At 36.2% G+C, this 25,247-nt stretch overlaps 2 protein-coding genes across 4 annotated transcripts; one reads left to right on the top strand and one right to left on the bottom strand.

Moving 5' to 3' along the window:
* Nucleotides 1-11,554: 11,554 nt before the first annotated feature.
* LOC110797616 (uncharacterized) lies at nt 11,555-23,226 on the top strand. Of its 3 annotated transcripts, XM_022002725.2 has the most exons (8): nt 11,555-11,872; nt 13,825-14,333; nt 14,974-15,219; nt 15,303-15,460; nt 19,880-20,035; nt 22,037-22,400; nt 22,472-22,542; nt 23,003-23,226. In XM_022002725.2, the coding sequence occupies exons 6-8, from the start codon at nt 22,045-22,047 to the stop codon at nt 23,014-23,016; spliced, it is 441 nt and encodes a 146-aa protein (XP_021858417.1). In that variant the 5' UTR covers nt 11,555-11,872; nt 13,825-14,333; nt 14,974-15,219; nt 15,303-15,460; nt 19,880-20,035; nt 22,037-22,044; the 3' UTR covers nt 23,017-23,226. The 3 variants fall into 3 exon arrangements, with proteins under 3 accessions (XP_021858417.1, XP_056693074.1, XP_021858416.1); XM_056837096.1 differs by lacking the exons at nt 11,555-11,872; nt 13,825-14,333; nt 14,974-15,219; nt 15,303-15,460 and having other exon boundaries at nt 18,270-20,035; XM_022002724.2 differs by lacking the exons at nt 11,555-11,872; nt 13,825-14,333; nt 14,974-15,219; nt 15,303-15,460; nt 19,880-20,035 and adding an exon at nt 20,074-21,871.
* On the bottom strand, nt 16,748-18,034 carry LOC110797617 (uncharacterized). Its single transcript, XM_022002726.2, has 4 exons — nt 17,879-18,034; nt 17,262-17,647; nt 17,092-17,162; nt 16,748-17,005 (listed from the first exon to the last, which is right to left on the bottom strand). The coding sequence occupies exons 2-4, from the start codon at nt 17,633-17,635 to the stop codon at nt 16,992-16,994; spliced, it is 459 nt and encodes a 152-aa protein (XP_021858418.1). The 5' UTR covers nt 17,636-17,647; nt 17,879-18,034; the 3' UTR covers nt 16,748-16,991.
* Nucleotides 23,227-25,247: the final 2,021 nt, after the last annotated feature.

The raw sequence follows: 25,247 nt of genomic DNA, 5'->3' as shown, positions 1-25,247 counted from the left end.
AGGACCATTTGACGAGGACGGTGATTGGCGTGGGTGACAGACAAGAAGGACTATATTTTTTCCGGGGGGTTCCACAAGTGAAGGTGTTCGCAGTGCAATGTGTGTTTGACTTGTGGCATCAACGAATGGGGCATCCGTCGGAGAAAGTATTACGGTTACTCCCGCCTGTGAGTAATACTAGTAGGAAGTATAATAAGATTTGCGACATATGTCCGCGTGCAAAGCAATGTAGAGATAGTTTTCCAATTAGTGATAATCATGCTAGTCGAATGTTTGAGTTAGTTCATGTTGATTTATGGGGTCCTTACAAAACTCCATCGTCATGTGGAGCGAAATATTTTTTGACAATTGTTGATGATTTTTCGAGAAGTGTGTGGATTTATTTAATTAGCAATAAAACCGAAGTTGAAACGATGTTTCTTAATTTTGTTGCTACGATCAAATGTCAATTTAATCAAATCATCAAATTGTTAGAAGTGATAATGGTACTGAATTCAATTGTCTGCAAGGATATTTCTTTAAACATGGGATGTTGTTTGAATCGTCGTGTGTTGGGACGCCTCAAAAAAATGGGCGAGTAGAGCGAAAACATCAACATATTTTGAATGTGGGGAGGGCATTACGGTTTCAAGGAAATTTGCCTAAAAGATTTTGGGGAGAATGTGTAATGGCCGCGTGTTATCTTATTAATCGTACCCCTACTCCTCTTCTTGGAAACAAAACACCTTATGAGATGTTGTTCGGTAAAATTCCGTCATATACACCTATCTGGGTCTTTGGTTGTTTGGGTTATGCGTATAATCAACGAAGCAAGGGTGACAGATTTGAATCGCGTAGTCGGAAATGTGTAGTTCTCGGTTATCCATTCGGACAAAAAGGTTGGAAAATGTATGATTTAGAAACACGGGAGCATTTTGTTTCGCGTGATGTACAATTTCATGAGCGTGTGTTTTCGTTTATGGACTCACCCAATGGGCTGTTGCATTTGCCAAATAATAGTGGGTTGGTTGATGAGGGTGCTTGTGATCACTGGTCTTTGGGTGAGGAAGTGCAAGATCTGCCTACTGGCAAGGGGCAGTCTGGTGTTGCAGTGCCTACTGGCAGGGGGACGTATGGTGCTGCTGCAGTCCATAGTGAGGCGCTGCAGGGGTTTGATGTGGAGTTGCAGGTGTGTGGAGAGGCGCAGGGAGAGAGCAGGGGGTCTCTGGCGCATACTGTGAGTGAGGGAGGGGTAGGACACTGTGAGGCATTGCAGAGCAGTGCAGGTGAAGCAAGAGAGGAGTCAGATGAGGCGAGAGTTGAGGCGAGCGCTGGGGCGAGGGAGGCGCAGGCACAGGCGCTGCGTGAGGCGAGCGCTGGGGCGAGGGAGGCGCAGGCACATGCGCTGCATGAGGCGCTGCAGTCTGTGCTGCAGCGTGTGCCTATCACTGCAAGTAACCAGCAGCCACTGCAGCAGAATGAGCAGGCTGTTGCGAGTGAAAATGGGCAGCAGTACACAGGAGTTGTTTCGAACACAAGTGTGAATGGGCATGTAGATGATACGAAGTTAGGAAGAGGGAAGCATGAGAAAATTCCGTCAACGAAGCTACGAAGTTATGTGATGCATACGATACGGAAAAAGTATAGTACTTCGGAAATACCACCTACGACATCGCCTTCCTCAGGTACTCCTTATCCTATCACCTATTTTGTTAATTATGAACGTTTTTCGTCGAAACACAGAAATTTTATTGCAGCATTACAGGAAGAGAAAGCACCTAAAACATTTAAACAAGCAATGCAGTATGAGGGGTGGCGTGAAGCAATGGCAGCTGAGATTGTTGCGTTAGAGGATCAGGGTACTTGGACATTGGAAAACTTGCCGGATGGTAAGAAAGCACTCGGAAGTAAATGGGTGTACAATGAGAAGCGGGATGAAGACGGGAACTTGTTACGCTTAAAGGCTCGCCTAGTCTGTCTGGAAAATCATCAGGAGGAAGGAATTGAATATTATAATGAAACGTTTGCACCTGTGGCGAAAATGGCTACAATTCGTACTTTTCTGGCAGTTGCAGCGGTTAAGAATTGGGAGGTGCATCAGATGGATGTTCATAATGCTTTTCTTCATGGAGATTTAGAGGAAGAAATTTATATGAAAATACCACCTGGCTTTCAGAAGGATAATTCAGACAAAGTATGCAGAATGAAAAATTCGTTGTATGGTTTGAAACAAGCTCCACGGTGTTGGTTTGAGAAATTGTCTACGGCTTTCAGCAGTCAAATTTTGATTACTCCTTGTTTACACTTTCTAAGGGTACGTTGCAGTTGAGTGTGCTTATATATGTGGATGACATGATTATTGCAGGAAATAATAAATTTTTCCTGGAGAGTTTTAAAGCGTACTTGAGTGAATGCTTCAAGATGAAGGATCTAGGTGCCCTGAAGCACTTCTTAGGCCCGGAGGTGGCACGTAGTAGTCATGGCTTTTATGTATGTCAGAGAAAATATGCTCTGGATATAATTTCAGAGACTGGATTGTTGGGAGCAAAGCCTGCGGATTTTTCCATGGAGCAGAATCATAAACTAGCATTGGCAGACGGGGCGGATTTGGCAGATGGTGAGAAATATAGGCGCTTGATTGGGCGTCTGATCTATCTGGCAGTCACAAGACCAGATTTGGCATACTTAGTTCATATACTCTCACAGTTCATGCAGTCACCAAAGGAGGAACATTGGGAGGCGGCTCTGCGAGTGGTAAGATACTTGAAAAAGTGTCCCGGACAAGGTATTATGCTACGTTCTGACAGTCCTTTACAGTTGGAAGGATGGTGTGACTCGGATTGGGCGAGTTGTCCGTTGACTCGTCGTTCCTTAACTGGTTGGTTTGTGTTACTTGGTCTGTCTCCGGTGTCTTGGAAGACTAAGAAACAACATACTGTCTCTCGTTCGTCTGCAAAGGCAGAATATCGTTCGATGGCCGCATTGACGTGTGAATTAAAGTGGTTGAAGCAACTACTACGAGATTTGGGAGTTTCGCACAAGCAAGGTATGAACATGTTTTGTGATAGTCAGTAAGCATTGCATATTGCGCAGAATCCAGTGTTTCATGAGCGGACAAAGCATATTGAGTCGGATTGTCATTTTATACGTGATGCAATTAAGGAGGGGATCATCTGTCCTTCGTATGTGTCAACGAAGGTCCAGTTAGCGGATATTTTCACCAAAGCGTTGGGGAAGACACAATTTGAGTTTTTTCTAAACAAGATGGGCATTCGAGATCTTCATGCTCCATCTTGGGGGAATGTTACGATAATATATACGGAGTATATTATGTTAATATTTAATATTGTAATATTCTAGATATGCGAAGTTACGTAATTAGCCTTCCCGTGTAATATATATACGTTGAGAATTAATGAGAAGAGGACGAGCTTGCATATTATTTGTCACTATTACTTAAAGCTCAAATGAGATGACTGGAATTCTGTATGGATAGTACTAGATTTTTGAGACTCTCACACCGCCACACTGGACTTGTGTGATCGACTTGAGATCCCTATGTTTCTTTAGCAGTCACTTACTCGCTTTGGCACAAATTAACTGTCTTAAGCTTATTTATTATTGGTGGTTGGAGATGTACCATATGAACAAAATTCTCAAACGGAAAACTGAAGGTACCCAATGTCCAACTAGGCAACTAAAGCTTATTTATTATTGGTGGTCTAGGCTTCTTCAAACTTTCCCTTGAGGCAGGATGTGAGGTAATGAATCTTGCCTTTGATATGGTCGGTTGTTGAGTCGGAAATGCTAATGTGGGAATACCTGTGAAAATGTGCAATTACTATAAAATTCTAGTTCTGTTAGATACAGATGATTGTAGGATTCTACAGGCAGTCCACCTGGGTAAGGTGTATATAAAAAGATGATTGTAGGATTCTAGAGGCAGTCCACCTGGGTAAGGTGTATATAAAAAGATGATTGTAGGATTTTACTTGGCATGTAATCGAAAACTTAGTGTACATGACTCTTTCCTTGGGTGTGTAAGGTAGGTGTCATACTAGAAAGCTTTGTATAAAATAGCTTATTGGTCATAGATTCAAGAACAATGAACACTATTTTTCAGTTTTTATCGGCTACTTTCACATTAATTACACTTGTTAGGCAATAGTCGTTTTCTGTTGTCCTATGAGCTTAAAGACTGCTTCGTTTCCGTTGTACAAATGGCACCATTTTCTATTAAGTATATTTTTTTTCATTTTCTATTATGAAGTATTTTATCATTTCTCTCTTTTTTTTTTTTTGCAGATTAATTGTTCTAAAATTCTCAAACTGAAAACTGAAGGTGGACTAAAAATGACAGATGAAGATTATTTATATTTCAATTTAGTTAGAGCTATACTTTAGAATTTTGTCTTTAAGGATATTTGAACGGTGTACTTGAGTCACTTTTTGGTTTGTTTTAGAAACTTGTAAAACAATGTTTCTTAATGTAATTAACACCCAATACAAGTATGATTTTTCAATTCATTCATTTTTCTTAAAATGATTTTCGGTTTACAAGTTCTATATGGTTGTTAAGCAACTTTCTTCTTTTGATAGTACTAGTTGTTGGACCGCGCGCCCCCAAGATATCGAAATCAAATGGCAAAACGAACTAAACAAAAAGATAGAACAATTAATATAACAATAAGCTATTAGTTGAGTTTCTAAGAGTCCTATTTGCAAAAGGCATTAGTAAAGAACATATATGTAGCATATAGCTACTTATTCTTCTAGAAATTCTCAAAACTAAAGAAAGTTTATGCACAACAATTAGTTCGTGGCATACTAAACAAATGGAAAGGTTTACTGACGTTCCAAAATGCTCTTCTGCTTCTTCATGAACAAATGTCTTGAGGCGCAATTGCAGAACAATGTTCCTAGAAAGAGTCGTCGCTAGGTTAATTTTGATTAGGAAGGAGAACGTGCCTAGTGTTTCGAGCACATCTTTGAAGTCCTTTTGATCAACCTGACAATAGACATGCTTCACCAGTTGGTAAGTATATCACAAAATTAAATTTTAGAAGTAAATTGAAAGTATAAGTTCGAGGATAGGTTAGAGGGCAGATCTTGTATATTCTAAATATTTTTTTAAAATTTTCAGAGAACGTGTTAAAAAGGCATTGTGTCGGTATGCCAGTTCCATCACAGACTCGAAGTTCAAAGTATCTTCCGTTTCTTATGTCTTGTGTGGGTTGACAAGTTTAAAGGTTCTTGTTAATTGCTTGAGAAATCATTGTGTTTGGATAAATAATAGCATACTAAAAGCTCTTATCCTAACTTAAACTGGTATCCCTATACCCCCCTCCCCCCTCATTTTTAGATCATATCACAGTGAGATGAGATTATACACTTCCTTAATTTGTTCCCAAAGGAGTTCCAACATGTCTGTTTTCAAGGATTCCAACGAATATATACCAAACTATAATTTCATCCCTTTCCATCTCTCCCTCTCCTTCCCAATCCCCTTATCTTCTTCTCTATTTGTGTTTTATGGTTTGTGAATTCTGAAAGGTTTCTTCAAAATTGCCTATGCGTTTTGGTTATGTATGCATTGAGGTTGCGAGGAGTGATTCAGGATTATTTTTGTGTCAACGGAAGTATACTCTTGATATTATTTCGGAAGCAGGTTTGTTAGGCGCAAAGCCGTGTGGCTTTCCCATTGAACAAAATCATCGTCTTGGCCTAGCTGATGGGTCGTTAATGAAGGAGCCTGAGGCTTACTGTCGGCTTGTAGGCCGCCTGGTCTATTTAGTTGTGACTCGTTCGGACCTTGCTTATTCGGTCCATATCTATCACAATTCACGCAGGAGCCTCGAGTTGACCATTGGGATGCATCATTGAGAGTTGTTCGGTACTTGAAGGGTATACCAGGGCAGGGTATCCTATTACGTGCTGACAGTAATTTAACTTTGCAAGGATGGTGCGACTCAGATTGGGCAACGTGTCCCATCACTCGTCGTTCTTTAATCAGGTTGGTTTGTGTTTTTAGGTCATTCACCTATTTTATGGAAGACAAAAAACCAACATACTGTTTCTCGCTCTTCCGCAGAGGCAGAATATCGCTCCATGGTCGCGATTACATGTGAATTAAAATGGTTAAAGGGATTGTTGTTGAGTTTAGGAGTTCATCATCCTAAAGCTTATTCCATTATTTTGTGACAGTCAGTCCGCTTTGCATATGGCTAAGAATCCGATTTTTCATGAGCGCACAAAGCACATTGAGGTTGATTGCCATTTTGTTCGTGATGCTATAGTAGATGGTGTGATTGAACCATTTTATGTATCCATGCAAGGCCACTTCCTCACAGCTCGCTGACATGTTTACTAAAGCTCTTGGGAAGCAACAATTTGATTTTCTTCTTTCCAAGTTGGGCATTTTTAATCCCACACATACTCCAACTTGAGGGAGGGTGTTAAGAAAATTAAATGTTGTACCTAATTAATTATGAAAGTAATAATGTTCTAGCTGTTATATATGTAAGTTACAAAGTATTAAAAGTATTAATGTCGTAGTTGTTACGTAAGTTAGAAAGTATTAGGAAGGTTAGTGGGTTTAGGAAACTCTTTGATTTCCTTATCCCAGTTGTTTCATACGCCCTGCTTGGCAATTGTGGGTGTATAAATACTCTTGTTCATCAATAATATTGGGGGCAAGCTTTTCCCTTATGTAATATTTATCACTTATGAATCAGAAAACAGAAAAGAGAGAAAGTGAAAAAAAAATGTGGAAATTTGTTGCTTACAAGGTTTGAACCTTGGTTGATTGAAGAAGTATGATAGAGCTTGCAAAGGGAAGGAATGCAAAATATTTCCTTAGGAATAGTGAATTTCATGAATTTGTGACTCAAACCACTATTGATAAGCATAGTGTTGCAAATGTGAGTATTTTAAAGGTTAGAGATAAAACTCACTGGACTAGCCATTTGAATCAAATTCTGCAGTTTAAAAGCAGTTTGGGTATTTGGTGTAAATAAGTTTACAAGTAGATGTATATTGTGCAATAAGTTTATAAATATGTGTATTTGGTGAATTATAAATATGATTTAACGGAGGACTAACGGAAGATCAAATGAGGGGTATTTGGTGAACATTGCGGAAAAAATAGGGGTATATTATGTGATTCGAAACACGCGGGTGTATTCATTGCATTTCGTTAAACCTCATGGGCATTTCATGAAAAAACCGTAGTTAAGATGACCATTATAGATTTTTTTGATAATTAGAAAGGAATATGAGGATATTTTTGTAAAAAACATAGCCAAATATCTCTATTATATAAAGGAACAGCTGAGGGCTTAATGGTAATTTAACTTTTCGTGTCCCCTCAGTAATAGTCTAATATACCCCCAACAACTTCACATTTGGCGTCCACCCATCGAAAACCCTAAATAAAAAAAACGTACAGAGGAGAGAGAAAGGAAAGTCATCGTCCTTTTCTCTACGCAAACCCTTTTCCGCCATTTTTGTTGTACTTCATCTCTTCTTCGAGATCTACTTTCTCTCTCCTTTTCAGGTATCCGCTCATTAATTTTAATATTCAGATTTTCAATAATTGTAATCGATTATTGATAATATTCAGAAGTATTGATTCTGGTGCTTACAAAATTCAATATCCTAAAAAAATTGATTATTTTTTCATAGGATTTGAAGGTTATAAGGCGGAAATTGCAAGGTATGCTTATATTTTATTTTTCTTATCATTCAAATTAGCCTTTGTGGAGACAATAACTTCCGATCTGAATTTCTTTAGGATTTCTTCCAATCTGAAGAAATTGCATTTCGCATTCAGGACGCCGGCAAAGATGAAAGCGTTCAGAACTACAATTGATATGTTGATGATACTCTCCGATCAATTCAGGTTTTCGTAATTTCTGCAATTTTGACAAGTTTTGGGGGTTTTTGTTTTCTTCGTGTTTTTTGATATTTTCTGTTTTTAATCAGAAAAAATGGTTACTCTGTTGAAGAGTGAAGGTGGGACTCAAGTTTATGTTTCAACAAATGTGGAAAAAACCATTCAATTGATCAAAGAAATTGTGCGTAATCACTCTGATTCTGAAACTTACAACACTCTCAAAGAAACTAAAATGGACCCTAATGAAACCGCCCAGAAATTATTGAACCAAGGTAAATTTCTTAATTTTTTTTTTTTTGTTAATTTTGGGGTTATTTCTGGGTTTTGTTTTGTTGATTTTTTATTTATTTTAGGAAATGGGTTTATTGTATCAAGTAGCTAATTCGAAGTGTATGCGAAAAAGGTATTACATTAGTGGGTGCAATGATGAAGTTTTTGTAGTTTAAAACTTATATTATATGACGTTCTTATGTTTCACCTTCTACTTTTATGTGGATCTATTAACCAGTTATAATTGGATTTGTCACCTTTCACGTTTTTATTGATTCAAAGGGTTAGCCGAATAACCGTTTGAAACAAATGACTTCCCTGTTCCTTCAAATTTTGTAAACATGTACTATCCTTCTTGATTTCTCTCTGTTCACTTAAGGATTGACTTCACGTATCAAAAGGGTCCATATGGACACTCATATTTCTGAACGCAATGAAGTCTTTGGGGGAGTATGCTTGCAAACTACTCCGTACAATGTTTAACCAATCAGCCTTAACATGAATATCTTGCATTTGAAGCTTAAAGATACACCATAAATAACACAAAAACATAACTAAGCAAGCAAAACATAGCAGTCTTTAAAATGATTGTAAAGCAAAGAAGAAAATGACAATATGTAAAACCTATTTTTACATCTAGCTTTGATCGTATCAAGCCGTATATCTTCATCATGAATAAAATTCTGCAATAAATTATCAAATAAATTGTAATCAATACAATTGAATAAAGCAAGAAAAATAAGATTGTTCTTCAATTCATAAACTAAATGCACCAAAAGTAATTGAACGAACGGGGGAAGTGAGTTAAGCATGAGTTAATTAAGACTAAATTATCAGTTAATTCAACGGAATTCAGAAAAAAAAACCAATTAGCCTTGACATGAATTAAGGCTGATAGGATCAATTAATTTTTATATGGGCGTTCTATGATAACTACAATACGCCGTTTCTCTGCTTTCATGTGTACTATTCAATTAATTTTACTCACTGTTTGTTTCCCTTCTTTTATGCCCATGTATGGTAAAAGATTTTCGATGTAAAATGATTCATTAATTGGGTGAGAATTGAGGGAATGTTTATGGTGCCTTTTTCTTATTCATTGAATCATTTTTATACGGAGCACAACTTTACAACTTGATTGTTGTTTTTTATACATCATAGGCTAAGACCAGGAAGCTATTAGAAACGACTACTTCCTAAGACTATGCATATCAAATTATCAATCTTTTTTTTTATCAAAGATATAAGTTGTACTATTCAATTAATTTTACACACTGTTTGTTTCCCTTCTTTCATGTGTACAATAATCTATTTAGGCTTTATTTTTGTTAATATCAAGAAAATTGATGACTTTTTATTTTATTTTATTGACATCTCGCAAACCATTTTCTCTAACATTGTTCGTAGTTTTAAAAATTTCAGTGTGCTTCTTCTGAAAATCTATACTGAAAATTTCAATGTTTTGATTTGTTTTTTCCGATTTTTCTTTGAATTTCTTAACAGGCTCCAATTTTGAAAGCAACAACATCAAATCTGAATTTTTAGGTTTTTTCTTCTTTAATTATCTTCCTTCAATTTCTGAATTTTTAGAACTTTCTAGGTGTATATATTTAAATTTCCGTTTTTTTGGGATTTTTGGTGTTTCAGATTAGGGTTTGTCTCCTTCTCATCTCACCTCACAGATGGGAGCTCCATATATTCACACAGAAAGGTGATTTAGTGCAGGGGAATATTCAAAGGTGCTAATGTTTATTTTATTATTTATACAATGAAAAGGGGAATATAAACTCTACTGATGCTTATTTTCTAATGTTTTATTTTATTGTTTATTTTATTGTTTATACAATGAAAAGGGAATATAAACTCTACTAATGAAATGGGGAATATAAACTCTACCAATGTAGTAATGTTCATCTGGTACAAATGAAAAGGGCGAAACCGATGATGTTTTCGAAATGTGTGGTCCCTATGTTTCATATGTTTGGACTGGTTGTGATTTTGTATGCTCAGTTGCAGAATGGATTACTAGATTATGGGTTGTTCCTCCAATTATGCTTGCATTGGCTAGCATGATGCTGTCAAGAAATATGATATTTCATCTTTGAAGCAGATTGGTTCTGGGCAGCACCTTTGGGGAAGGAGATGATGCAGAATTGTTCTAAAACTGTGCCTCAGGCTATGATAGTTCAGGTATATTGAACTACATTTCTCTCTTTGATCATGTTTGAAGAATTGTTTGTGATGTTTTCTGTCACATGCTTAATGATTATGATATGGTTTCTAACAATACTAAATTGCCTTAACATATCTTTTAATGGCCTGAAAAAGAGGTGCTAATGGGGGAGTCAATTTCCTTTGAATATTCTTCTGATACATTTTTTATTGTTTATTTTAGTAGAATTTATATTCCCCTTTGAATATTTATTTTATTTAAGAGGTGCTAATGTTTATTTTATTGTTTATACAATGAAAATTAACTTCAGAATGCCAAGTCTAACTGACATATTTTGTGCAGTCGTACATTTTCTGTCTTAATGTCCATTTTTGGTTGCAGAACTGTGAACTGAGATTTTGCCTGACCTATTATCTGATTTATAGCATGGCATTGACAATTCCTATGTATCAATTCATGGACAATGCAATCCAGGAGTAATAGCAATGTAAAGAGAGGTGACCACCTCCTTGACTTTTTGTGGAGGTTGCTTAATGTTGGCATAAGTAGGAGGTTCTGCCCTTTTTATATTTTGGAAAATTTAGTTCGTTTGGGAGTTAGTTCTATAAGCAATTTTGATGGTCTTTGGTAAAGTTTATTTCACATGTTGTGTGTTTCAGATTAGGATTTTTGGATGATAATTCTCGGATTTGAGAGTATGGTTTTTGATGTTGATCTTATCCTAATACACAGTTTTGGAGCTAGCTGTTTTTTAGCTTGATTATGTGTGCGCTTGGTTGTACTCGATCTAGGATGATCAACCATTTCACCTGTTGCATTTTTAATCATTCAACATAATACTAGATATTAATATATTCAGTTGTTCATAAATTTCCTGCATATTATCAGAAATAGAACTGAATTTGGAAGTTGATTTTTTTTCCTGTGTTTGTATTTTGCAGATTTATACGGAACAGAGTATTTTGCAGTATCTTTTTTTTAAAGTTATACGGAGTAGTTTTTCATCCTTACTGCTACAGAAATCAAATTGTTTATTTTTCAATATTTGTATTTAACGTTTAACAATACAGAGTGATTATATTCTGGCTGAAATTTCATACAATTAGTTTATTTTGATTTGGTATGTTGGGCTAATTCCTAGAATTATGGGATGTCAATTACAATGGGAATTTTAGTTTTTTTTACTCACGCACGCATCGCGTGCATATAAGACTAGTAGTAAAGATTCTAACTGATAAGAACATTTAAGAACACCAACGTAAAACACGGGGAGAATATTTAAGAACGGAGGAGCGAACTGCAGTCTCATAACGTGAGATCAAATCACGTATAGTATACGGTCTACCTCATTCGACATTAGCGGCTTTTTCGACCCAAAAACAAATTACATTTTAAAACAGACGAGTGAGTACTTGTCAGTTGTCACAGTTCTCAAACCCATAGTTCATTCAACAGTGAAGACGAGAAACGAGCAACACTGCAGCAGCAATCAAAGTGGTTGCACGACATAATCAAAGTTGAATATGGAATTCATCTCATCCAGCTAGCCAATCCAGGTGAGCTGTCAGTTGTCTGAGACATTTTTGTTTATTCGAATTCCACCCAACATTCTTGCTTCGATCAAGTCATGCATGCTGTTTCCCATATTTTAGTGGCATGCCAATTAGGTGTTTGATGAAATGCCCAAGAGAAACCCCTTTTGTTTCCCACGTTCTTTTCCTAAGTGTTAATGCTATTCATTTACTAGCTTTTCTTTGGGGATTACTCTCTAACAGTGTTGAAGAAAAAGTTGAATTGTCACTATCAATTGTTCAATACTGAGAAGCTGTAGAATTAAAGTGGGAGAAGAATGGATTTTGATGTGAATGAGTATTATTATCCGTACAGTATGAGTTGTACATAACATTATTATCCGTGGGAAAGTTGGACCTTTTTCCAAAAAGGCTAAACCCTCGCCCAAGGGCCCACACTGCCCGACCCCGTAGAGTACGTAAGTCGCAACATGTGTCTCAGTTGGTCAGTGTATAAGGGGTTGCTTTTACAAAACACGGACGCTACATACATTTCCAAACTTGACTCCTCTTGCTCTTTACCAGCTGAGCTATGCGTTGGTGGTCCTAAGCAGATTTGTATTTTGGATATCAGATGTTCGAGGTATTACAAATAAGATGTTAATTTCGCAGATTATTTAAAAAAAAAATGTCCAATAAGATATCTTCTTGATCCAACTTATAACTGTTAAACAACCATCCAACTGATCATTTGTTCAAATGTAACCTCACCACTGATTATTGTATGCCTAACAATTTAAATACTTAGATTGAGAAAATTTATTTTTTGCATTCATGTGGGTTGATATACACCATAATACTTGTGTTTTCTTCTTTGTATGATTAACATAATTTTGTTGTGGGAGTTTGGAGGGATGAGAGGTTGGGGACTTGGGGTTATATTGGAAATGTTGAATATGGGCAATATAGTTCATATGGATGACCCCATAGTTGAGTAAAAGGAGAGATAAAGAACTTGAGTCACTTCAATGAAAAGGGCAAATTCTGTTCAAGAAACAACTAGGTGGAATCCAATAATGTCTTGGTCTGTGGCAGAAAATCGTCACCTTCACTTGCATATGTTACTGTCCCAAATTAGTTATCTCAGGTGTTCTGTTGTAAATTAAAAAGGACTATTAAATAGTTGTATAGAAACATGGCTTTCTCAAAGAGTATCCTTAATTTTATGTCTAGATATAGAAGTGCAGATTTGATTTGGCTTATCATTATGTTCCATGGCTGTAAGTATTGGTGGGTGGATGAACCATGATCGACAAGCTGAGAAGAAAACTAACTATCCTAATCATAGACAATTAGACAGTATGTTCTTGGTTGGTGCAGTGATCATGGCCCTTACCCCCCCCCCCCCCCCCCCCCCCCCCCCCCTTGGGTATCATATTGGGAAGAATGTTAGTTTAAGAGTTGGAAAGGCATCCACGACCTCACCTTTATGGACATCAGAAACTTCTTCTGCTAGGATTAGAGGTGCCCTTGTTAGCAATAATGACTTGTTGATTACTTGAGGCCAGTTCTTGTTTTTTCTACTTACCTTACTAATCTAGGTTCCACTCATGTATAAACCCAAACATCAGTAGCAAGTTTATTGAAAGCCACGCACATGTATGCCCACAAAAAACGTAGTGAAAATAAATTTTAATTAGATGGTATTAAAACAGGATTTAAAATTCAGGCAAAGCTCTAAGTTAAAGACAGAACATTTGAGGACACAAGATTAAACATATAATTCTGTATTTTTTAAAGATATTTTGCTTTATAGCACTAGTTTATATGATTTGTACTTCTGTTATGTGTAGTACTCCGTAGTATATTTTTCAGGCTTCAGTTGTTATTTTCTTTCTATTGGTGGGAACTGTCATTAGAATTGATTTTATGTAACTGTTGCAGAAGAAGCCAACATGTTATATTTGAAATCATTTGATATACTTCGTATTTTCCAGGTTAAAGGAAATGCTTGGGGTTGCAACAGTGCCTGCGTTGTTCCAGCTCATTCTGATATTATCTCTTCCCGAGTCATCTATGGCTTTACAGAAGATTTTGTTGAAAAGGGAAAATGATAAACCAAATGAAAGTTGACTCTGTATAATTTCCACGACAGAGAAATTCTGATACAAAGAGTCCTTTTTTTCTTTCTTTGACCAATATAATGTTACAGATGCTGAGGCTTGGCAAGAATCTACCTGAATGATCAAGTAGAGGAGAAAAAACAGCAATAAAAGAATCAGTTACGGAATATTTAGAAGGAGGCTTAAATCTGGGCCTGGGATCATTGATCAGATAGCTCAGGAACTTGCAGCCATCAACACTGTTTTGCACTGAACTTCCTGCTCCTTTCTGGTTTGATTGGTGACAATGACGATCTCCTACGACGATTCATGTTAGCCGACCCCAAATCATTATGGGACTAAGGCTTTGTTGTTGTTGTTGTTGTTGTTGTAAACCTAATCAGGTAAAACTATTCTGATATGAAAATAAATTCAAGCACGTGATATTTTTCTTTGTCACCAATTGGGTTGAGCATAAAATCGTTCATCCTTATTGGTATTCAACTTGTAACCATGATGCCTTACATCAGTGTAAGCGGGCCCAGTTAGTGGTGTAACACTCAGGTTGTTGTAGCATCTACTAGAATACTTGTCAGTTGTCAGTTTTTCACGAATTTGGACTTCGGGGTCTGGACTTTGGATTATGGTTCATGGTGTAAAAGTCAATTATACCCTTTGTTCTCCTTCAGGGTGTCCTATGACCTTATGGGTCTAGATGTTGGCAGGGTGCCCTAACTAGTCGAGTTTGGAGTTTGGAGTTTGGAGTTTGGAGTTTGGTTCATGGTAATAAAAGTCAATGTGATTATACCCTTTGTTCTCCTTCAGGGTGTCCTATGACTTTATGGGTGTAGCTGTTGGCAAGGTGCCCTAACTAGTCTAAACTCTAGATTGATAGATATACGTTATAGGATTGAAGCAAGACAATTATGTTTCTTAATAGTAAAATCTAGCTAGTCCTAACAATTCTTTTCTGAAATCCAGAGTTGGGGATATTTAATTTATTTCAATAAATGCCTTAATCTAGTTTCTATTTTCCCTTAACAGCATTATCTTGGAGCTTGTGTTGCTTCTATAAATGATGTACAATATGTGAAAAGGAGACCATATACAGTATTTCACAGAAGGTTGTCCAATGTCCAAGCGAATTGCAAATGCTGGCAGTCCTATTAAGAAGCATACATCATTTCTTATGTTCAAAGCACGGGATCTGTGCCACAGCTCATAAACTCGGCGAGTCGAGTTACTGAGGAATTGGGGGAGGCGTCACTGCACTGGGCCAGTGGCTAACTGGTATGATAATCTTCTACTGAGTGAGACTATTTTGACCTTAACTGAGGTTCTTGGCTCTTGATGCACCGTCCATTTTATTGCAGGCGTTTCAGTCCTTACACTAGTATCAACTTCTCAGTGCTGGAAACCAAAGGACTATTTATTGAGGAGATGGAGGGAATGTCGGAGAAAGGGTTCAAACCTCACTTCTGTCACGGGAATCACAAGGCTGGCGACTGAGACAAAGTAGCTATGCTTTGGAGTAAGATACGTTCGATCTCACTTTGTTTCTTGGGAATTTTCTTTTAAGTAGGCTTCTTTTAATTACATGCAAGTATGCAACTGTACTTTTAAGAACGAAAAAAGGAGGATCAACTTTGGAATTGCAGTGATGTTGCTAATATCAGTTCTATGTTCCTGAAATAGATTCTGCCAGGACTTATTTTTTCTGAATATCAGTATTTTAGCCCTATGCATGTAATTTTCCAAGTCTCTTCCTTCTGTTGATTTTATAGCTTCATTATAAACCTCAGTCACCAGAAATTAGACGGAAAGAAAAATCTTTATTATCAAAGAAAAGAGGATTCAGAAAATGAAAGAAATATGCTACTCTAAAATCTTTTTCCTGTCTAGGGAGAAAATCGTGTTTTTAGCTTTCTCATACCATAAATCCATAATATACTCCACTTACTCCTATATTTTGATGCTAGGTCGTTAGCATGGACCAATGAGAACACATGATGCATGATTGCATGCTATGGTATAGATATCAGGACAGATGACTTGATTTGTCTTTTTATTCACAATTTCATGAGTTTAATTTGGGATTCTATCATTTTGTTTGTTGAATTTACTTTTTTATGGATTACTATGCTAAGAAGAAAAAAAGGGAAACTAAGTGGCCAAGTAATGGATTGCAACTTGCATGTGTGGACACTGAGTCATCTATTCTGAACTTCTAGTGAAACCGATACTCCTGTAGTAAGCTATGAATGTTTTGGTCACTCTTTGCACATTGATCATACCCCTTAAATGGAGTATAATGATTGTACTTCTGAGAAGAAGCCACAAAATCATTGAAAAGTTCACTCATAAAATTATTTTGGGTAGGCAATAGTATTTTACTTTTTGGGGCTTCTTGCCCTGTTCTCTGAGTTTTACATATCTTACATGTGATATGATACACCAAAGACACTGATCCAAACAAATAATACTAGAAGATAAATCTTCATTAGTTGTTTTGATCTGTATTTGGTACGGAGTATAAAGTTAGGATATGCTAAATCCGTCAAACTTAGCGTATGGGAAGCCAGAAGATTAATGACGGAGAGAGGATTGGACCTTTTGTCGAACCCATGCTCTAAAGCGGAGCATCAGGTTCTTATCTGCATGCTGTTACTCTTAAAGATTTTATGCCAAAAAGGACTCATTAATAATTGCTCCTTCGAAAGGGAAACAAATTAGAAAAATAAGCATGTCCCTAGAACTGAATTAGACTTCAGTGATTCCTTGAATCTAGGTTATATTTAAGTGAGAGTTCTTAACCAGCTTAAAACAACCAAAAATCAAGAGAGTAACACTTATGAAACATGGATTTTTCCTTGTAACCCAGAAAAATTAGCCTTTTGGGCTTTACTTGACCCCTCCATAGCACCTTACAATGACTAAAATTACACTTGAAAGCAGTAGGGAGTTTCTATTTAGCTCCCTAGCTACTAATAGGTGCTCAAATCATGAAAGTTACATCAGAAACCAAATGAGATTGTGGAACCTGTGTAAAATCCCTTCTCCTCTTACATTGCTCCGCCTGTCCAATAAAAACAAAAAATCATAAGATGTTTTTTCTTAACAATGGGACAAATACACTTTAGCTAGAGGAAAAAGAAATATTACCAAAATCCCTTGGCAATCTGCACTTGTAGCATTCCATCCTGCATGCATAATTGTGTAAACCACATCCAGGTCTGCAGTAGCAAAGATGACAATTTCAGTCATCAAACAACTATTGCAGCCTGAAAAACAAGGCTAAAATTCTTTGACAGTGAAGAACTATATTATGTTACCTCACGCAAACCCAGTCACCAGCTTTCCACCCCGGCATGAGTTGTTGTTGTTGCTGTTCTGAGCTATAACCCCCAGCTCCCATCATCATGTCACCAGTTCCGTAACCAATACCAACGGTCCCATAATCACATTTAAGGTTTCCACAACGGAAACAACTTGTACGGCTAGCGTAATTGTGGGCCCCGCAATTCATGCTCTGGCAGTACCAGTCTCCGGCCAACACCTCTGTCCTGCTACCCTTTGTGTTAGCAATGTAATAGGGGATATCATCCTGGCTACCATACTTGGGAAAGCTACACTTCTGGCATGATTCCCGCTTCTTGAAGTTCACATGTTGGCATGCACCACATAACCAATCCCCTGGAGAACTCATTCTTGCCTTTATCTGGAGTTAAAACCAACAAGGAAAAAAGGAGTTAAAAACATTGAAAGTCAATAGCATTTTCTATATTTGCATTAGTTGATTAAAGATCGTGATTTTTATTTTTTTCCATTTTTGTACATCTTTTTTATGAGTGCGGCTCCCTATAAACTATATCACTTTAGCTCATAGGCTGAATGATGTAATAAGCTAGAGCATTGCTTTTACGGGACAGTTCAAGCTCGGGGAACTAACCTGAGAAATATGGAGCTTTAGAAAAAGGAAATGACTGAAATCAGTGGCTTATGAGTGTTGATAGCTAGAGAAGTGTTAGAACTTAGAAGTAGTTGGTGGGTGTTTGGTCCGTTAAGTGGTGATCCTTTTTATAGTAGTTGAGGGAATTCTTTTTTGGTGGGACCTGAAGTATAATGTGCACATCATGTTTTGGGAGTTTTTTCCTTTCTAAAGGGTTCCCCTGCTTCACTTGAGTCGTTTCCTTAAAAATGGGATTCCCCGGTATGGGAAGACACTATTTAAGGATTTATTTTAGGGTTCTGATTTCTGAATTCTACATCATTTCAGATAAAGGGAGCTTATTATTTTAAGAGGCAAGTTCATGCACACATCCTTAAATATGGGAGAGATTAATGACTAGTAATATCAAGTGTCCATCGTTTCTTTATTCCCTCTATATTGGAGTATTTCATAGTATATTTACAATATCCGAACTGCAAAGGTGTGATTCGACCCCAAAAAAAAAAAAACTGCAAAGGTGTTATTTGGGGTGGGGGCAGGGGAAGGAGGGTTGTGAGAGTTCACAGATATTTATTTTTACAAGGTCAGGTTTTCCTACTTTTTGTTTCTGATTAGGACGCCTAAACAAAGTTTGACCCAACTTAGTACTTTGCTTGTTTGGAATTTATTGTTCCATATATGTAATACTATTTTTCGATATCTAGAAATAGTTGTTAAGTTGCGGCATATGGTCATATTGGGTTAAAAATAAAGTTGTGTATGGAGTAAATTTTTGGATATTATGTACATATTATGGCATGCAACATGTTTAATGTTTTTGGTGAGAAGTTGTAGTTGCAGGCTGCAGCAACTTTTGTTCTCTTAATAATGAAATGGAAGAAGCAGGCAGTTGTGCACTTGTGTGTGGTGCTTGGCATGCAACAACTGTTTGGCAATTACTTTAGAAGTAGTAGTTAGTTAGCCTTTTTTTTATTAGTTCATTATCTATGCAAGGAACATGTTTGTTGTCATCTTAAAGTATGCTACTCTAGGAGAGTTCAAGTCAAAGTGATCTTAAAATATGCTACTCTAGGAGAGTTCAAGTTATATTAAGCTTCTACTCGTTTTCCCGACTGGTGGTTATGGACTTATGGGTATAAAGTTTGTATATGGTCCTGGTATGAGATTAATTATTCCGTATCAATTACCAAGTTCATGTAATGTTTTATACCTAAAAGATCGAGAGCTGATGGTTGATTTTTATCAAAAATAGGAGTGATTCCTTGCATTTAGAGCTAGCCATTTGCATAAATGAAAGTGTTTGTATCTGGTTCTGTCGACTTCTTTCTGTTCACAGAATATATTACATTAGAAACTACTCCGTAAATAAAATGTAAGATAATGACATAATAATACAAATGGACCAAACCATGTTGTTTCGTGAATGTCGTGTCAAGTTTCTCTCGGTAACTTTATATCAGATTCGAGTTATGTTGCGGTGTTGGGTGAGAGATCGCGAGCTTTTCATGCGTCACATGTAGCTAAAAGATTAAAATACTCTGCATCAATTATATGGCTTGTTTTTAGCAGTTAAAATTTCACCTAATTCAGATGAAAAGTTCTTTGGTATGAAGGTGTTTTTTTTCTTTTCTTTTTTGAAAGGTTGAGGGAGGTGGGAACTGGGAATAATTCTTTTTCTTGTTGCACCGTTGGACACAGAACTGAAAAGGGTATGCAATTTGTTAATAAGAAGTATGAACCAACTAAGCAAGTTACAACTTGTAAGGCCACTCTCATTGACTAGCCTAATTACTTACAACCTTCTCAAACATGCAAAATAAAAGGGAAGAAAGGACTTAGGGATTCCACAATTCACAGTTATGACACCTCATTTTTCTTATACTTTGTTTACCTTTCCCGTAAAAGCATCCAGGTGCAGTTATGTTAATTGTGGAGGAGTATCTGGCAAGGGCATCATAATTTATGGATTACTTGGGTTTTATTTTTCTTCTCTGTTTGCAGATTGCGTAGAGGATAGAAAAGAAAAGGCAACAGCGATTTTTGCTGTATGATTGCTGTCAGGATGGGGATTCTTTTCAGTATTATTGAGGAGCCATTTTTGCAATGACCACTGGTGGAGAATAAAAGAATGGAAGAGAGGGCTCATCTGTCTTTAAGGTTTTTTCATTTATCTTCCTTCATGTGAGAATATTCAGTGTGCTTGGTTTAAAAACTTCACGATGAAGGATTCTCTCTTATCAAAATCCTGAGACGAAAAAATAAGCAATCTAAGTGGAAAATCGACGACGTTTGGCATGTGCCATGTCAGCATAGGGGACCGTCGTCTCCCATGAGGAGGTGGTATGGCCTCCATGCTGTCTTTCTAGTTTCTTTGTTCTCCCACTCCAGTATATTCTTCTTTATTTTGAGATATTATTTGATTACTGCATTGCAATTTGCATGTGCTTTGACACCTTAACCTGATACGCAGTAAAGTATTTGTTATTGATTTGTTTACAAACTTTGACCCGTTATTACTTTTTAATCCTCTAAAACTGCTCTAATTAATATGATGATTAATAAATCAGCAAAAGTTTGCTGTGAAATCAGCTGATTTTGCGTAAACTTCACCTAGGTTTCTGCCATCTGAGTTATTCTGAAGGGAAACAAGGACCTTTTATCTCTTACCTTTTGTCTTTTTAGTTGAGAGAGGTTTCTGTTCCTAAGAGTATCTTAATACAGTTTTTTTGTTGGAGTGGTCTAGGAACTAAGTTAAAGCCATTTAATGCTGGAGTTATTGACCCTTAATCAAAAAACCACCCAAGGGACAAATTAAATTATATGTTGTCGCTGTTAGGTTTTCAATCATATCCAAAGATATCATCAAGGGAAAAAAAAACGAACCTTTGTTCTGTTATTACTTTTAAGTTTTACAGGTGTAGCCCTCCGATTTGACAGGTTCAGCCATGTCAGATTTACACTTTCAGGACTGTAAAACAGCATCAACATCTGATATGAGTTATCTTTGAATTATTGTACTAAGGGAATCGAAAACTAAGAGACTTGATAATTTTTTCCTTTTCTTGCACAATTTTTTTAGCTCATGATATGCATGAGATGAAAGCACTGGTTCCACAAATGTGAAATCTCCTCTTTCTGATTTTCCCCCTTTTTTTATGACATTGTTTCTTGCCATTCAAACCTGATTATTTGCACCAGGACTACATGAAACCTGCTTCAAGGGCAAACAGATAGGAGTGGAAGTCCCACGTTTAGTGATGATGTTGTATGCATCAGATTCATACATCCTTTCACATGAGAGGACTGAAAGCTTTAAGCTCTTAGTGAAAGCTGTTCCCTTTCATATAACATCATCCCGTCATAACACCTTTCCTAGAAGTGGATATTGGATGATTGAAGAGAATAAGAACATAAAGAACTTTATAGTGCAAGAGGGAATCAGATAAGATAAAGGGTCGATTTTGCTAATCACTACTCGAGTTTATGTTAATTGCTAATCACCCCCTTTTTTTTGAGTTCAAATTAATTTCATTAAAAGAAGCCGACTAGTCTCTTCCTTCTGACATCACAGATATGCTGGTATTTTAATGAAATTCATTTGCAATAAAAATAAAAAAGGGGTCTGTAAGTAATTTTCCAGTTCTGGAATCTCGTTTACTGCATCAGAGGTCAATGCTCCTGTTTACTTCACAGGCTTCTGCTAACTACTAACATATATGATTACAGATATGTTGGTACTGTTAAAGCCTTATATTTATAGGATTCTGTTAGTAAATTGTCAACTTTGAGAATCCTGTTTAAGGAAACCGCATGAAAGAGATAAAGGGAACAATCAAGATGATGTTAACATTCATGTCCCTACACAGGAAGCCTAAATTTAGTTATAAAAGGGCTCCATTGTTTACCTAATGAATTCATCTTCAACCGATCTTACTGGCTCTTCCATTGAAAGTTCCTTCTTCTCAATCATTTCCTGTTCTTTTATCGTTCCAGGTAATTTTTGACTTGCTAATTTGAACAATGTTGCTTTTTTAAGTCGAATGACAGGACACTGAAGTTCTCATTGTACGAGAGCTGAGACCCTTCAAAATTATGCCTAATGACACCTGACACTTATATTACTGTTCCATTTCTAACAAACATTGCTTTTCTATTTAGGAGAGGAAATGAGCTGGGGAGGGGACTGGATGTGTGGAGGATGCCAGCACATTAACTTCAAGAAGCGGGAAATGTGCCAATGCTGTGGCCTGCCTAAGTATGGTGGGAAGAATGATGCCTCAGCTTATGAGAACAATACTAACACCAACAGGACAGAAGTGCTGGCAGGGGACTGGTATTGCCAGGATATAAACTGTGGGACCCACAATTACGCTAGCAGGACGAGCTGCTTCAGGTGTGGAATCCAGAAATCCATGTGCAGTCTTGGATGCTGCGGAGCTAGCAGTGTCACGTCCTCCGGTGCAGGATATACTTATGAAGCAAATCCTCCTGGATGGAAAACCGGTGACTGGATTTGTACTAGGTAAATACCACCAAATATTATGTTAGTCCTTTATTTCTTGCATGTAAACTGTCTCATTTTTGGATATGCAGACCAGGATGTGGGGTGCACAATTATGCCTGCAGGATGGAGTGTTTCAGGTGCAAGACACCAAGGGATTACGGTGAGACATCTTCCTCTTTGTCTAACCAAAAGCTTTTGTGTAAGACCGTCTAACGGTTAGACCACTTTTCTGACACTAACTAAACTAGTGTAAAACATAACTATAAGTAATAAAATCATAACTAATTGAATAACAAAATAGTTAAGGTATATATACAAATAGTTAAATTTATGAGTCGAATAGTTATTATTTTCGAACAAACTTATTAATAACTAAAACTCATAAAATCTTAACTAATTGATCTCATTGCTTAACTAATAAGTTTCATTGTTTAACTAATTGATTCAGTGCTTAACTAATAGGTTCGGTTGCATAACTACTTGGTTTCGTTGCTTAACTAATTGAATTTCAAACTTAACTAATTGGTTTCAGCGGTTAACTAATTAGTTAAAGTACATGCATAAAAGTGGTCTAACCGTTACATTGTCTTTCTTAAAAGTTTGTATTGTGCTTTTTGCAGGAGGAATGTACTAAGAGTAGAAGTGTTAAAAAACCTGCTTTCTTTATCATCTTTATGCATCATCGTTATGTAATCAATCAGGCACTGTCTAAGAGGACCCAAGTCCAGGTCTCTCTTATTCAGGTTCCAAGGGTTTTCATATAAAGCTCAATGTATAGCTCATGGAAACTTTGTGTGTGTTTAGTATGTCTTAATTGCTCATATTCTTTCAAGTTTTTCTGACATATTTATGTTCTGTTCCTAGAGATCGGACTGAGCAATTTACATTTTTCATTAAAAAAATAGCAAGTTTCACCACCTTATCAGATAAACTAAGTGAACCAGCAAACAACTAACAGGTGATTGTCAAACAAATAGTCACATGGTTATCGACTATTATAACATGTGATCTCACTTAAGCCATAATGGAGCACCATTTATCCCCAACAGAAATATTCAAGGAATTTATGGACTCACTTTCAAAGGCAATGGTCATCACTTTGCTCTATTCCATGGACCAATAATTTATGTATACTTTAAGCATCAGAAACTCAAGAATCAATGAACAATAATTCATTGAAGAACCTGATTCTATGCACCCAAAGCAAAGATATACTAACACCTAGCTATTTTTACAATCTCACTGGTGGGTCAAATGCAAAATCTAACCCTTTTTTTTAATTTCTTATTATCCTAGATTTCATTCACTTTTTTTTTTCGACGAATCACAAAACAGGAAAATATAAGTCAAAACCTGTCAAATTACTATCATAAAATTATCACAATTTTAAATTTTAAGATTCTAGCACATTTTATAGAAAGGTATTTGAAGTAGGTGTCATATGCTATTATTGGAAAGTGTTTTGTTTTTAGAAAATCAGAGAGTCCTTAAGAAAGAAGAATTTTATAAATTGTTGGCTTTCCAGAAAATGTCTGGCCAAAAGAATAATTAACAACTTCTTTAGTTACCTCTAGAATTAAAAAAGAGTGGAGAAAAGAATTTTATAATTGTTCTTAAAATAATCTAATCGCGCAAAAGGTTGAAAGCTAAGCTTAATTAGAGTAATTGATGCTTACATTACTCAACGAATTCAAAGGGAAGAGATATACCATTGTGAAAACAGAATAATGCATCTGTAAATTCAAATGAAAATGTAATTTCATGGAATTTTATGAATTTAATTAAGTCTGCATTTGAAACACCTAAAACTCCTAATCATATACTTCTTCCGTTTCATAAATATAGCACCATCTTGTTTTTTATACTATTCACACTAAATATTTGGTTATCTTTTGAAATTCGTAACTAAGATAAACTATAGTCATGTGGGATCTTTTTAGATCCGTATCGATATATATTTTTTAAATATCAACTTTTTATAATTTTCATTTATACATCATTCGTGATATTAAGAGCCAAAATACGTGTTAGAAAGTGTAAAGTCAATCATGAAGCAATATTAAGGAATGAAGGAAGTATAACTTCCTAATTAGACAAAAACCAAATCATATCCTAGTATCAATATTGAAATATACTTTGTACCACACTGACAAATAAGAAAACAAAACAATTATTTAGGAACGGAAGGAATACTAATGAAAAAGTTCCTGTCAAAAAAATGAAACAATTATCAGAAAACAAAATTTAACTAATATAAAATGGAAAAAAGTTGTCATATTTTTCATACTCTGATACGGAGTACTTTCTTTTCTTCCTTGGGAATGGAAAAGAACATAAGAAAGTACACTTCTTTCTCTTTCACGTGTTTGGAGACCTTGGTTTTTTTTTTCTTTTTCATTATCTAGGTTTATTTTGAGCTATTTGCAATGAATTTGGATACGTTTTGATGGTGTAGGGAAATTATAAATGAACTTTGTTCTTTCTAATTAACTTCTAGCTAATTTAAAGTTATTTTTGCTAATCTAGTTTAATTTTAAGTTATTTGTATTGAATTTGACTTCCTTTAATTTCTTCGGAAATTAGACTATTTTCGGCCCTTTCTCATCAGTTAATTCAGCTATTGTCTCTCAATTTCAATAATTTTTCACTATATGGACGGAGTTCGTCCTTGTTCGTTAGTCTCCTTATGGTGGAGTTAGTTTTAGTATGTTTGGTTTGTCGTTCAGTTAGAATGGATTTATGTAAAATTGGTTCATTGGTGAAGTTTTATATGGGATTCCAACAAATATCAATTTTTCGAGTACATTCAGATAAATCAAGTGGAAATCATCCTCGCGGCTACAACAAATCGTTAGACCCTCTCTC

Source organism: Spinacia oleracea, chromosome 2 (assembly GCF_020520425.1).
Source record: "Spinacia oleracea cultivar Varoflay chromosome 2, BTI_SOV_V1, whole genome shotgun sequence".
Taxonomy (NCBI): domain Eukaryota; kingdom Viridiplantae; phylum Streptophyta; class Magnoliopsida; order Caryophyllales; family Amaranthaceae; genus Spinacia; species Spinacia oleracea.
Note: the sequence above shows the minus strand (reverse complement) of the source record. Positions and strands in the feature narration are given on the sequence as shown.

What these genes read in the sequence shown, in the direction of transcription:
- LOC110797617 (XM_022002726.2), bottom strand. Translation starts at nt 17,635, where the DNA reads ATGAGTTCTCCAGGGGATTGGTTATGTGGTGCATGCCAACATGTGAAC. An exon ending in GGTGACTGGGTTTGCGTGAG is followed by an intron (nt 17,163 to 17,261) that starts GTAACATAATAT and finishes TTGCTACTGCAG; the next exon opens with ACCTGGATGTGGTTTACACA.
- LOC110797616 (XM_022002724.2), top strand. Translation starts at nt 21,787, where the DNA reads ATGAATTCATCTTCAACCGATCTTACTGGCTCTTCCATTGAAAGTTCC. An exon ending in CTGTTCTTTTATCGTTCCAG is followed by an intron (nt 21,872 to 22,036) that starts GTAATTTTTGAC and finishes TTTTCTATTTAG; the next exon opens with GAGAGGAAATGAGCTGGGGA. An exon ending in GGTGACTGGATTTGTACTAG is followed by an intron (nt 22,401 to 22,471) that starts GTAAATACCACC and finishes TTGGATATGCAG; the next exon opens with ACCAGGATGTGGGGTGCACA.